Source organism: Macaca nemestrina, chromosome 15 (assembly GCF_043159975.1).
Source record: "Macaca nemestrina isolate mMacNem1 chromosome 15, mMacNem.hap1, whole genome shotgun sequence".
Taxonomy (NCBI): domain Eukaryota; kingdom Metazoa; phylum Chordata; class Mammalia; order Primates; family Cercopithecidae; genus Macaca; species Macaca nemestrina.
This window is the reverse complement of record NC_092139.1, coordinates 20,023,262-20,038,097: the sequence shown is the minus strand read 5'-3', so window position 1 is coordinate 20,038,097 and position 14,836 is coordinate 20,023,262. Positions and strand designations below refer to the sequence as shown.

The 14,836-nt window shown below is 47.3% G+C and overlaps 1 protein-coding gene across 1 annotated transcript in view; it reads right to left on the bottom strand.

Annotated features, from left to right (window-relative positions):
• The window catches only part of LOC105496416 (regulating synaptic membrane exocytosis 4), a 57,767-nt gene that overhangs the window by 15,625 nt on the left and 27,306 nt on the right, over positions 1-14,836 (bottom strand). Inside the window, exon 2 of the mRNA XM_011766815.3 lies at positions 3,773-3,911. Within this exon, the coding sequence (XP_011765117.1) occupies positions 3,773-3,911 (139 nt within the window). The remainder of the gene's footprint in view (positions 1-3,772; positions 3,912-14,836) is intronic.

The following is a 14,836-nucleotide window of genomic DNA, read 5'->3' as shown; positions in this document are numbered from 1 at the left end:
CATCCTTGAACTACCAAACCATCCTGGAAGCCTCTGCTTCCAGAAACCTTGATAAATGCAACCATTAAATGAGGAAAAGAGTTGAGTGTAAACGTTAAGGGCAGATACCCAATGCTCGGATTTGAATCCTGGCTCGGCCACTGACTGGCTGTGTGACCTTGGGCAACTTATTTACCCTCTCTGAGTTTCCATTTCCTCATCTGTAAAATGGGAATATTAACAGTCCCATTGTCAGGTTGTTGTGAGAATTAAATGAGTCAATATAAGTAAAAGCACAGCACAGTATCTGCACATAGCAAGTGTTCTCTGCAAGAGTTAGCTATGGCCATTATTACCATAAAGCCAGGGCTTCTCTACCTTAATGTGCATACAAACCACCTGGGGGTCTCATTAAAATACAGATTCGGATTCAGTGGGTCTGGGGTAGAGCCTGAGATTCTGCATATTTAACAAGCTCCCATGCCAGTGTTGCTGGGCTGTGGACCACACTTTGAATAGCAAGGGCTGAAGCCATTGTCCATTGGTATTACATAACCCGGGACTCAAGGCATCCTCACTGGCAGAGTGGCCCAACCCACAGGCACCCCTTCCCCACCCCTGACACCTGGGAACACAGCATTTCCCAAGTTTTCTATACCTGTCCTTTGCAGCTCTCCTCACACTGCTAGTTGCTTAGTCAGTGCCCAAGAGTGGAAGCTCATGGAGGACAGAGTGTCTGAGGTGCCCAACCCAACTGCCTGGCACATTCTAAGTGCCCAATCACATCTGCTGAAATGAAAATCCATGTGGGAGCACTCCTGTGCCCGCCTGCAGGAATACATATGCCTGGTGATCCAGCGCAGTCAGACAGACCCAGTGGTGCCAGGGGCTGCAGCCTTGCAGGGGCTGCTCAAGCGAGGCTGGCTCCCTGTAAGCCTCAGCTGGGCTGGCAGAAGCCCAAGGGGTGGGGAGAGGGAAGAACAATCCCTTCGTGTTTCAGAGCCTGGCATTTGGGCCCAACCAGTGCCCCAAATGCCTGCAGAACAAGGAGGCTGACCACAGCTCAATGTCTCCATCCATTCCTTCTGTGTCCCTACCTTGCCCAGGTGGCAGCGCTGGGCCTGGCTGGGATCCACCAACACTCAGCCCCTCTCAAGAGGCCAAGACTGTCCCCTGCTGCTGGACCCATCACCCTCCAACCCACCTGATACCTCCTCAGTTGGGCTCAGAACACCCACCTCAACCCTTTTAGTAATCGTAATCATCACAGTCAACACTTACTCAGTGCTTACTCTGTGCTAAGCACTTTATAGACACAATTGTATTTGGGGTGGCTCACTATATCTGTTACAATACAACTGACCAAAACAGCAAAATAGCCAACAAACAGTGGCTTAATTAACAACCAACAATAATAGATAACAATTACAGTGCCGGTCACTGTGCTAAGTTCTTTTACGTGTATTAACATATTGAACCCTCACAACTCTATAAGTGTCTGCACTGTTACTGTTCCCTTTCTGTAGATGAAGAAACTAGGCTCAGAGAGGTGAAGTAACTTCCCCCAAAGCCACACAGCTACTAAGAAGCTGAAATGAACCACACACCAGGGCAGTCTCATTCTTGAGTCCTGGCTTTGAACCTGTCTGTCACGTAATTAGACTCTCTGGTCCCTTAAAGCCCATGACAGCAAACAGTAACAAGAGCCATGTTCCAAACACCTGTCACCTGCGGGCATCACCTCGTTTCTTCCTCACAGCACACTCTGATAATGCTCCCCTTGGTCATGTGGCCTTTCTGAGCCTTCACCTCCTCTTCTATAAAATGGAAATGCAGGTCTGACTTCTCTCCTGCTGCTCACTGCAGCACGCTGCCCTTCCCATAATCTAGGCCTCCAGACCTGCCTGGGAGGCTGACAGATGTTTACTGGCCTCCTCAAACATTAGGGAGGCAAACTGATGTGCCCAAGCCCACCCAGGGGCATGAGTGGCAGAGCCAGGATTAGAACCTGAGCTTCCTGACTCCCTGCGACTCACACCTGTCAGCAGGGCCCCACTGCTCCCCAGATGCTGAGAATATCTTCCTCCAAGTTCTGCTGCCTTGCCATGTTTCTCAGGTTAAAGAAAACACTGGCTCCCTTCCTCCTCCTCCTCCTCTCCCTTCCGCTGTCCTCCTCCTGTTCTCACCCACGGGAAAGTCTCGCTAGGAGGTGGGTGGAACAGCAGCATCTGCTAAGGCAAGGCCATTCACGAGGCTGGAGATGCCCAGTTTAGGAGGGGTTGGGGGTGGGTGGGGAAGGCTTTTAGCCAGCAGGAGCCCCCAGCTGAGGGGCAGGGCCAGAATGAAGGGAAGCAAAAGGTGGAGGCCGAGCCCCAGCCCCACCTCTCAGTGGCCGTGTGTCTGTCCTTGCACTAGTCACTTAGCTGGTACTGTTCAAAAGAATTTTCTATGTATGATGATGGAAATGTTCTATTTTCTACACCACCCAATATGGTTGTCACTAGCCACAAGTTGCTAGCGAGCACTTGAAATATGGCTAGTGCAATAGAAGAACAGGAAGTTTCATCTTATTTAATTAGCCACATGCGTCTAGTGGCTACTTTTCTGGACAGTTGTGGCATTTAATTTTTCTAAGCCTCAGTCTTCCCATGTGCACAAGAATCATGATATCCCACCCCACTTCCCTGACTTTAGAGGATAGCTAGGACCATGAAGCAATGCAGTGCTGGGAAATAACCGCTGGCTGGGAGTCAAGACTCCTGGGTTCCAGACCTGGTAACATGCTTCGTGATGCAGAGTGAGCTCCTTAACCTCTCTGAGTGCCCTGGTCATCTATATGATAAGGAAGTTGCTTTGGATCAAAGTTTCTTTGATCTAGGGATCCACAGATGGTTTTAGGGGACTCTGATAACCCCTGTAGTTATGAGAAAAGCATGTTTGCAGGACTGTGTGTGGGAGAATGAGTGTGTACATGCACTGGGGGCTGTGTGTATTGGGGGAAAGCCCAGTGCTTTCCTGAAATTCTTAAAGGGTTCTGTGAAAATGAGAAACCCCGAGTCCAGGTGAGTTCCTCTAGGATAAAAGCTTTTTAACAGTGGAGTTCTCAGGCCACATTCCCAGAGACTAATTCAGCAGCTCGGACCTGGGGCCCTGCGAGCTGCATTGGTAACGTGTTCTCGTGATTCTGACGTGAAGCCCACGGAGGGAAACGCTGGCAAGGAGCTAGCCGCACTACTGTCTAGTGAGCTGATGCTCAAGCAACGCTTTTATAAAGCAGTAGTATATATTTTTCAAAACCAACAGGATTTAGGAAACTAAAAAAGTAAAGATGAAATAATGATGATAATAAAACCCCTCTCTACCCCCTCCTTTATTTCTTAAGCAGCACTAATATACAGCACTTAGTGCCAAACACTGCCTTATGCTGTGTATAAATATTACCCCTGCATTATATGGATTATAAACGTCTAATCCTCATGACACCCCTATGAAGCTGATGCCGTTAATCCCATTTTACAGATGAGGAAAGTGTGGCACAGAGACCTTGCCCAAGGTCACACAGCAGGAAAGGGGTGCAGCCAGGATTTAAATCCAAGCAGTGGGGCTCACTCTCCCTTGGGACTTTGCTGTTACACTGTCTCCCTTCTGAAGATGGGGGATGAACCTGGAGCCCTGAGCTGGGGCCTCCACAGCCTGGAGCTGCCCCAGGGCTCCCAGAGGGGTTGCTCAGTCCCTCCCATGCCCCACCACAAAAGAATGCAAGAGCCAGGAGGGCTGGTGGCCCCACACTTACTTGCCCTCCGAGCCATAGCTGTTCATGCTGTCCTCAATGGACTCGTGGCTGGCCTGGCGCAGTGTCCGGCTGGGCATCTCCACTGCCAGGCCCGTCTCTGTGCTCCTCTGGATGGCCCCCTTCAGCCTCCGGCTGTCTCCTGGACAAAGCGGCCAAGAGAGATGGGGAGAGAGACACAGGTGGGAGGGCGACAGAAAGAAGAGTCATCTGGTTAGCAGTGTTTCAGCAGTTGGGGGTTATCCAGCTTCAGCCTCCATCCTCAGTCCATCAACCTCCATGGATCCCCGGCCTCACCAGTAACCACCCCACCAACGAACAGTATTGCATGAGTTTTGTTAAATGATGGATTCATTTACATCTGCTTTTTCTCCCCCTTGAATTCATTTCTCCCCTGAAACCTTCTCCAAATCATTTCTCTTCCTCCTCTTCAGCTACTATTTATTGAGCACCTACTATGTGTCCTACTGTGTCAAGTGCTTTGCATGGATTTTGACCAGGGTTTCTTAACCTCAGCACACTGGCTCTGTGGATGGCATATTGCTTTGCAGTAGGGGCTGCCCTGTGCATCACAGAATGTCTAACGGTATCCCTGGCCTTTGCCCACTAGATACTAGTACCACCCCCACCCCACCCCGCTGCAGTCCAGTTGCAGCAATCAAAAATATCTCCAGACATTGCCAAATAGCCCCTAGGCAGCAAAAATCACCCTTGACTGAGGACTACTCGCTCTGAAACCAGATGGCATGGGTTCAAATCCTGGATATCTATCTCAGTGGCTGGGAGACTTTAGGCAAATTACTCAGCCTCTCTGTGCCTCTATTTGCACAACTGTCAAGTGGGAGAATAACAGGATTTTATGAGGCTAAATGGCGCCCCCATCAGCAGCCCACTCCTTCCATTCTGTGGTCAAACATCATCTCATCTGAGATCTTTCTTGACCACTCCTGGCCCCTCCAAAACAGCAGCCTTCTCCCACCCGCTGCCCCTCTCTGCCCTGACTCCTGCTTTGGTTTTGCTGACGTTTATCACCCAAATGCATTAAACAATATTGGTGTTTTGGCCGCTTCCTCTGTGAAGACCATAATCTCCATGAGGACAGGGAACTTTGTTCACTCTTGAAACCTCAGCACCAAGAACAGGGTCTAGACCATTGTAGAGCTCAACTAATAACTGTGGGATGGACCAATGTCTGCCTTGAGAGCAGCCTTAATCCTCACAACCAGCCATAAGGTGGATGCTGCTGTTCACCCCCATCCAGTGCCCAAAACTGGAGGTACAGAGAGGTCAGGACTTGTCCACGCCTGTAGAGCTAGTAAGGCGGGGAGCCAGGACACAGCCCCTGGAGGGTCTCTGCTCCCTGCTCCATGGCCTAGTGATTCAAGGGACCGTGGGCTTGTTAGAGGTGGGGTAGATCATTAGTGGGATCTTTTTCATGGTCCCACAGAGTCCAGATGTGGGCTTATACCCAAGGGGATCCTTCAGTGCTTGCTGATTGGCCCACTGGGGAAAAGCAGCCCCAATCACACCCAGTCATCCTGCTCCTACCAGAGGACAGGAGAGCTGGGCCTGCATACCAGGAGCAGGGCAAGGCCAGGACACCTCTCGCTGGCCTTCTCCTGGCCTCCCTCCTCCTCCCAGCTCCAGGATGGTCTCTCCTTCCTCCCTGACTCTAAGAATCACACGTACATGTACACACACACATGCATGCGTAGATACAAACACTCTGTGTTTCTCAGAACGTGTAGCCTCATATTTCTGTCTCCCACACGTGTCTGTGTTATTGAGACACACAGACACCCACATTCAGAAAAACACACAGCAACATACACACACACACACACAGGAAGATGCATGCAAAGACAGTGGTTAATGCAGGTCTGAGTGTGTTCCCAGGGGTCTCCACATGCCTGTCACTCTGTGTGTTTGAGGCTAAATGGGTAGGTATATACACATCCTTCCTGGGTGTTTCTGAACACGTGGGAGAGCGTGTGTGCCCTTATATCAGTGTTTCTACTCATTCCATAATCTGTTCTTTCCCTAGCTTGCATCTGCAGCCTCCCTCCATCCTCCATCTCCACTGTTTCTGTATTTTTCTGTATATAGCAGGTACAGTGACACAGAGAAAGACAGAACCACTCACATGCACATTCAGAAACACAGACTCAGACAGAGACATCCCTGTACACACACACACACACACACACACACACACACACACACACACAGCACTGTACATATGTCCCTGTCAGATGTGCAGGAACAAACACCCCCCAGCCCCACACTAGGGATACAGACCCATGACTGGGCACCCTGCAGGCAGGCAGCACACACCTGCCCCGGCTCCCTCCCTCTGCTGAGCCCTGTTCGGGTCCCCCCACCCTGGTTCCATCTCCACCTACCTGGGTCTGACACATTTCTCCCTGAAGAGGGAGGAAAAGAGCATGACAAACAACTCAGTCCCCCAGAGCTGTGCCTTGCATCTGTGTGGCACCCTACAGCCCTGAAAGCAGTTCCCAACTAGGCCCCTAGGATCTGCCTCACAGCAGCCCTGGCTCCCCACACAGGTGAGCATGGTTGTGCAGTCAGAAGGCCCAGGTATGGAGACCTGGGGCAAGTTGGACAGCATCTTCCCCACGGAGCTGTTGAGAGGGTTACATGACAGACATTTCCCACAGTGCCGGGCACAAAGTAGGTGCCGAACATAGAAAGCCCAACCACTGCAGAGGAAGAAAGACCTTCCAATGTCCCCACACCTGCCCTTGCCAACTGTCTTGCTGATGCCCTTGTAAATGCATTTTTCCCTTGACACACCACCTTCCGCAAACTGGAGACCATGACTGGACCCAACCACAGCAATGTCCACTGTCCAACCTCCGCCACCTACCCTTCTGTGGGTCCTCTCTTGCTAACTGGGCCATGGTCCCCAAAGTGACTGTCCCAATGCTTTCCCAACTACCCCCACCAAGATCCATCCATCTCAGGTGGCTGAGATGTGTTCCCTTTGTTCTGCTCTTCCTCACTTCCAAATGTCACTGTGATCGTTAATAGTGAGTGTCAACTTGATTGGGTTGAGGATACAAAGTATCACTCCTGGGTGGGTCTGTGAAGATGGTGCCAAATGAGATTAACATTTGAGTCAGTGGACTGGGAAAGGCAGACCCGCCCTCAATCTGGGTGGGCATCATCCCGTGGTGCCAAATGAGATTAACATTTGAGTCAGTGGACTGGGAAAGGCAGACCCGCCCTCAATCTGGGTGGGCATCATCTAATCAGCTGCCAGCATGGCCAGAATAAAAGCAGGCAGAACGTGGATCTCGTCTCAGGGTCAGGTTTGGGGACACCTGACCTTAGATAGCCTGGCACCCTAAGCCAGTCAAAGTTCAAAAATCTTCACATAGGTGGGCTCCCGCATCATTACTGTACTTGTACCCATTTACACCCAACCAGAACATTGGGAAGGAAATTTATTTCTCTTTTGTATGCCTCTATGTCATTTAAATTTTTATAATGAATGTATTAATTCTATAATGCAAATGAAGGTAAATACAAACAAATTCATAAATAAATCACAGTTTCAATCATGCCACCATCTTATTTAAAACCTTAGCCAGGCACGGTGGCTCATGCCTGTAATCCCAGCACTTTGGGAGACCCAGGCAGGTGGATCACTTGAGCCCAGGAGTTTCAGACCAGTCTGGACAACATAGTGAAACTCCACCTCTACAAAAAAACCCCACAAAAATTAGCCAGGCATGGTGGTGGGCACCTGTAGCAGAGGTAGGAGGATTGCTTGAGCTTGGGAGGTTGAGGCTGGTTGCACTCCAGCCTGGGCGACAGAGTGAAATCCTATCTCAAAAAAACAAAAAAGAAAACAAAACAAAAACCCAAAAACCAAAACCAAAACGAATACCTTAGAATGTTTCTTCACTGCCTGCTGAATTAGGTTTAAGTTTTTGCATCCAGGCACCCAAGACTCTCCATTTTCTGACTCCCTCCCCATCAGCTACTGGTCTCCCTCCCAGTCTCCATATCCTAACCCAGCCAGACACCTCAGTGCTCCATCCTGAGAAATACTGTACATCCTCAATAACTTCCCCATCCTGGTTCTCACTCCTTTCCTTTCCTCCCTTCTTCATCTTCCTATCAAATTTCTAACCATCCTCCATAGTTTAGCCTTAAATAACACCTATAATTTATCAGGCACTCTGTACTTCAGTTTCTTCATCGTATAATAGGGATAAAAGCACCAGAATCTCAGAGCTATGTGAGCACTAAATGTTAACAAGCAAGCAATGTAAAAATGTAATAACATTTAACCTAACATTTAACCCTCAGGATGGCCTAGGTAGGCTGGGACACACGGTCAGCCCTCAACAAAGTTGACTATTATTAATATGGTTATTACCATTTTGCTAGATGCCATGCCAAGTGTTTTACAAAGGTATCATCCCACTTAATTCTCACAATAAACCATGAGATAGCTGCTGTCTCCCTCTACAGAGAAAGAAAATGAGGATCGAGAAGGTTAAGTAACTTTCCCAAGGACATGCACGAGTACTAATGGTGGAGCTGGACTTCAACCCCAGGCTATTCTGGCTCCAAAGCCATGTTTTAAATGCACCCTAAAGTAAACTCATCAAGCTCCACACCAGAACTCTAACGCCATGTCTTCCACAAAGACGTCTCTCATCAGACTCCTTGAGTCCTAGGGGCATTTTAATCTTCACTTCTCTTGGGGTAACTATTCCACGGCACCTTGAAACACAGTTCTCATCCACCTAGTCGATGTCTGTGTTTACAGCATGAGCTCATTCGTCATTTACTTCCATTCAGCACCAGGGATAGCGCCCACACTGCCCATCCCCACTGAAAGTCTGTTAAATTGAATTGGCTTTAGGATGTGTCCCCAAGAAAAATGTAAATTCTCTCTGGTAAAGAAAACAAGTAGATCTCACTCTGCTGTTTATACTTGAATATGAATGTGTCTAATGTACGTTCTCCCAAAAGTAAGTATTCATAAAGAACAGGATAATAAAACGATGATAAATTATGAAAACAGATTTTATTGTTTTTAGCATTTACCCTGTACCATGTAAAAATTATATATACATATATAATTTAACCCCACCATAACTCTGAAAGACAAGTATTATTATCCTAATTTTACAACAAGGAAACAGGCTCAGAGCAGTTCAGCAACTTGTCCAAGGTTATACCAGGTAAGACAGAGCTAGGCTTGAAACCAGGTCTGTGTGAAAACAGCTCATCATATACTCTTAACCATGAGACCTCAAGGATGTGGTGGGGGAAGGGAGAAGGAGAGAACTCAACCAGTCCCCACTCTGACATTTTATTGAAGATGGACATTATCAGCTTTGACTTCCAGATGAGAAGCCCCAAGCCGAGAGAGGCTCCATGACCTGTTCCAGGTCCCCAGGCTCTAAAATCACTAACCACATCCTGGTCAGTGTGTGTCCACTCCGAGTCCACAGAGCAGCCTGTGAAGTTCCCCCAGACACAAGAGCTCTGGGTGACTGGCTATTTTAAACCAAGATGCAAAAGGCACCACGGTCCCTGGCTCACTGCTTCCCCTTCCCACAGCAACTACTCTTCCTATCTCTCTGAGATAAATACCTGGAGGCTGCTGTCTCTTCTTCCTCCATGGTCAACCTCTCCCTGGCCTAGTCATTCCCAGTGACTTGGGCCTCATATGCCTCCCTGGTCCAGGTCTTGAAGTCCATCTGAAAATCAAGGGCTGAGAACCATCTGCAGGTACTCAGGCCTCCACGGCACTGATGTTGCCTCTGGTTGTGTCTCCAAGGATGGGAGGAGGAAGCACAACGCTGATTACTTCTGTGAGGGCCCTAACCTTCCCCTTCTTCTCCCTGGAGCTATAGGAAGCTGCCCTCCCTTAAAATAAGAGACGGTTTCATCTGGAGGGAACTTAGGGATCACCCAGATCAATACCTTTATTGTACAGAGGGCAACTGAGGCCCAAAGAAGGGCAGGAGTCAAAGGCCATGTTGATATTATAATTCAGGCTAGGGACAGTGGCTCATGGTTGCAATCCCAACACTTTGAGAGGCCAAGATGGGAGGATTGCTTGAGCCCAGGAGTTCAAGACCAGCCTGGGCAATACAGTGAGACCCTGCCTGTACAAAAAATTTAAAAATTACTAGCCCACACTGTAGTCCCAGCTACTCAGGAGGCTGTGGTGGGAGGATTGCTTGAGCCCAGGAGTTTGAGGCTGCAGTGAGCTATGATCATGTTGCTGCACTCCAGTCTGGGTGACAGAGACCCTGTTTCAGGAAAAAAAATCCAGGTCTCCTAACTGCTAACCTCTCTACTCCTTTTCAGTTGACAGCCTTTCACTATTTCTAGAGCATCTTCAGGAGGCAGCATGGCCTAATGGTTAAAAGCATAGACAATGGAGCCTGAATGCCTGGGTTGTAAACCTGGACCCAGTCACTCTACTAGTTGTGTGATCTTGATAAAGTTACTCAACCTCTCTGTGGCTCAGTTTCCTCCTCTATGCTAACTGGTGTCCACACCACCAGAGTGTCCTCTTTGGCCAGTTTCTTCTCTACTCAGCGGCCCGCCTGAGCTTCCTAAACCTCAATTGTGAACACACCACCCTGTGATTAAAATCCTTCAATGGCACCCCATTGCTTGCAGAATAAATTCCAATTTAACACACACTGTCTTTCTGACATGGTCCCAATTTACATTTCCAGCCTCAATTTTTCCCTTTTCCCTAGTGTTCTCTACATTCTATTCACGCTGAATAATTCCAAATCTTCCATGTGACCAGCTGCCCCTCCAATTTCTTACCCATCATCCTGCATACAAAAGTCTCAGCATTTTCTTCTTCTCTTCTGGAGAAAGGTGCTTTTTTTTTTTTTTTTTTTTTTTTTTGAGACGGAGTCTCGCTGTGTCGCCCAGGCTGGAGTGCAGTGGCCGGATCTCAGCTCACTGCAAGCTCCGCCTCCCGGGTTCACGCCATTCTCCTGCCTCAGCCTCCCGAGTAGCTGGGACTACAGGCACCCGCCACCGCGCCCGGCTAATTTTTTGTATTTTTAGTAGAGACGGGGTTTCACTGTGGTCTCGATCTCCTGACCTTGTGATCCGCCCGCCTCGGCCTCCCAAAGTGCTGGGATTACAGGCTTGAGCCACCGCGCCCGGCCGAAAGGTGCTTTTTAAAACAACTGTTTGTTGCAGGACAATACACATAAAGAAAACTGCACAATTATATATCACACAGTTGTAAGTGTATACCTTGATGACCATTACAAAGTTCTATGGAACCAGCACCCAGATCAAGAAGCAAAACATTACCAGTGCCCTACAGAAGGCCCACATGCCACTTCCAGTTACTTTCCACCAAAAGTAGCATTATCCTAACTTCTAACAGCACAGACTGGTTTTGCCTATTTTGCAGTTTTCACTACATAAAATCACCTAGTGTGTATTCTTTAGCATCTGGCTTCTTTTACCCAACACGACATTTGTGGGGTTCATCCATGTTGATTGTTTCATTGTAGTTCATTCATTCTCATGACTTATTGTAGTACATTGTGTGAATATATCAAAATGATTTTCATTCATTCTATTGCTGATGAGCATCCGGGTGGGTAACCTCCAGTAATGGAATATTACAAATAGCTCTGCCAAAACATTCTTGTATGTGTCTTTTGGTGACCATTTCTGTGCAGTTCTTCAGGGCACATACCTAGGAGTGCAACTGCTGGGTTACAGGATATGCATTTGAAATGCCTTTTAGGTGGGTTAACCACGGTGTGGACTGGAAAGGTTAACACATTAGACTCTCATTCAGCAGGAAGCAATGTTCTGAAGAAGTGAGGCTAAAAATTGGAATGTTTTGAGGAAAACGATGGTGGAAAGACTGTTGATTTACTGTATATCTGGCTCACATTTATATTCCCCAAATGTAATCTTTGTTATGAGAATATGTATAAAGGGCAAACAGCACCCAGAACAGGAGAGGAAGGAGGGGAAAAGGCCTGGAATACGGTTGGCATTCAATAAATGCTGGCTATTATTATTAACCTCTCTAAAGGTCAATGGTCAACTGCTCACTGATACCACCTCTAGTAAACTCGTTATTTCATCGATTCTAAGACAAGATGTGAATGGCAACCAATGGCATGTCAGAGTTAAATTCTGACATGTTTTAGCTTTCTTGGTGGTATATAAAGTTGTGACTTGCAACTGAAGGCCTCTAAAATGCAATTAAGTCCACAGCAAAGAACCAGTGCGTGCAGGAACTGTCCGTGGTGCTGACTGAACAGAGAGGACTGGGCCTGCCTAGGGCGAAGGTGGGGCTCACAAGGGAGATTTTAGAACTACGAAGCATCCCTATCCTGTGGTTGTTTTTAAACTACAATTCCTTCCCACTGGCTTGCTGATGCCTGAAATCCCACCCTCAAAGAATCACCTTTCCACATAAAGACAGGAACTTCCATTTATCGAGTTGAACCAGAGCCTATGAGAGGTGCTTACCATTCATCATTTCATGTAATCTTCACAACCACCAGTGAAGTAAGTATTGTGTTCATTTTCAGAAGGGAAAGCTGAAGCTCAGGGGTTAATGAACCTGCCCATAATTACAAAGCTGGCATGTGGGATGTGATCCTGGTTCAACGCAGACCAGAGTGCAATTTTTGCCCTTTAGGCTGCTCTACACTGGAGGGAGGGATGAGTGCCTCAGACCTTTTCCCAAGAGGATTTGAAGAGGAAAGAGGGAGAGATCATAAAGACACAGAGATGAAATGAGTGAAAGCAAGAGAGGCAAAAGGCACATGATAAGGATTTGAGAACCCTAGAGAGGGAGAGGAAAGATTTTGTGAGAATCAGCTGGGTAACAAATACAGAATGTGCTTTGTAACTCTAAAGAGTTATGCCCCTGGAAGGAAACGTTACTCTCACTTATCCAACAAAATATACATTTATTGAGCTCATTTCCTATGCCATGCTGTTCTTGGCTCTGGGGATTTGAATGAGATACAGTCTTTGACCTTAAGGAACTTACAGTGGGGAGGGGACATGAAACAGATAAGTAATTATCATTCAACAAACTCTTTACTAATTGCCTATTCAGGGCCAGATCCTGTGCTGTAGACTTAGATAGATGAATTAAACCCAGACCTTGCTGAAACTCCCAGTCTACCAGAAGAGATAGGCAAGAAAAGGGGAAATTGTGCAATAATTACAAGGTAGCATAATGTAAGGGCACAGATATACACAGAATATTATGGGAGCTGAGGAGAAGGGTAATTAATGCAGCATTGGAGTTAGAGGCACGGTGTGGGTTGTAAGCAGAATTGACTCAATGCTGAATTATACTTGATTGCAAATAAAATCGGAAGATTTCATTGTACATGGAAGCACTGCTTTCCAGTACAACTGAAGGTTATACTGACAAATAAAAACACGTAGACAGAGTGAAGGGGAAAATGTGGAGCTAAATGAAAACTGAAGACAAGAAGTTCCGGAAGCAGAGTAAATGCATTTGGGGTGGGGGAGTCCTGTGCTGAGCAGGGGTGGTCAGGGGAAAGTCATTTACTCTCCTCAAGCCAACGTGGAAAGACTTTCTAAAGAAGAGGCATTTCCGCGATCATCGGAAGGAAGACAATTCACAGCCCCACAAAAAGCTGTTTTTCCTCAGGAAGCTATTTCCATCAGCATTTGGGACAAGCTAAACAAGCCTTGGAAGGAACTGGGTTGTGGGCAAAAGGTAGAGTCTATGGCCCCATATGGCACTGGGAAGCTACATAATCCACACAGCATTCAAGACTTCCAGGATTTGCCCCAAACCTATACTACAAGTCTGCCATGATGCATATACCAGGTGTTCTATCCACACGGAATTACTCATCATTCACCAAATACAGCCCACGTACTTCCGTCTTCTTAGGAGAACAGGCTCTGAAGCCAGAAAAACTGAGTTTGGGACTTGAAGCGTGCCTCTGCCACTTTCTGAGTAAACTAAAGAAAGTTACTGAACCAATCTGAGCCTAAGTTCCCCTGCAAAACAGGAAAAATAATAGAACCCACTCCATCTATTGTTGTAAGGATTAAATGCATTAGTAAGCTCTTACTAGGTTATGCTGCAATAACAAGTTACCCCCAAATTTCAGCGGTTTACAGAACAAAGTTCTTGTTCATACTTAACATACTTTTTTTCTCTTTGGAGATGGACTTTTGCTCTGTGGCGTATACTGGAGTACAGTGGTGCAACCTTGGCTCACTGCAACCTCTGTCTACCAGGTTCAGTGATTCTCCTGCCTCAACCTCCCAAGTAGCTGGGGTTACATGCATGCACCACTATGCCTGGCTAATTTTTTTTCCCTTTTTGTATTTTTAGTAGAGATGGGGTTTCACCACATTGGCCAGGTTGGTCTCAAACTCCCAACTTCAAATGATCTGCCTGCCTCAGCCTCCCAAAGTGCTGGGATTACAGGCATGAGCCACCATGCCCAGCCATACTTAACATACTTTATGAGTTAGCTATGGCTCTATCCCACGAACTCTTCTGGGACCCAGGGTGAAGGGGCCAGCCCTACCTGGGACAAGCTGGTCTCATGGCAGAGCAGTGATGGAACCATGAGGGAGTTCTTCCAGCTGCTGCACTTTTCTCTATGTGTATTTCAAAACTTTTAAAAGAAAAGGAAGTGAAAGAAATATGGCCTCTAACAGAAAGACAATGCCAAACGTGTAGGGGAGGCAGGGAAGCTCCCTCCTCCCCACGCACACTGGAAAGAAAACTCCTCAAGGCACCAAATGGTTTGTTCCAACAAGGTAGCATCTTAGCCCATGATAGCACAGATCCATGCTAACTGTGAAATAAATGTCTCATACCCCTTGTGGGACTGAACTCAATGACATAACATATGCACAATGACTGTCACAGTAAGATACATGCAGCACTCAGTAAACTGCAGCTACTATTATAAACAATACTCTGAGATAGACAGTAGTGTCCCTGATTCTCAGAAACTCTCAGAAAACTGAGGCTCTGAGAACTGAAGCAGTATGCCCAAGGTC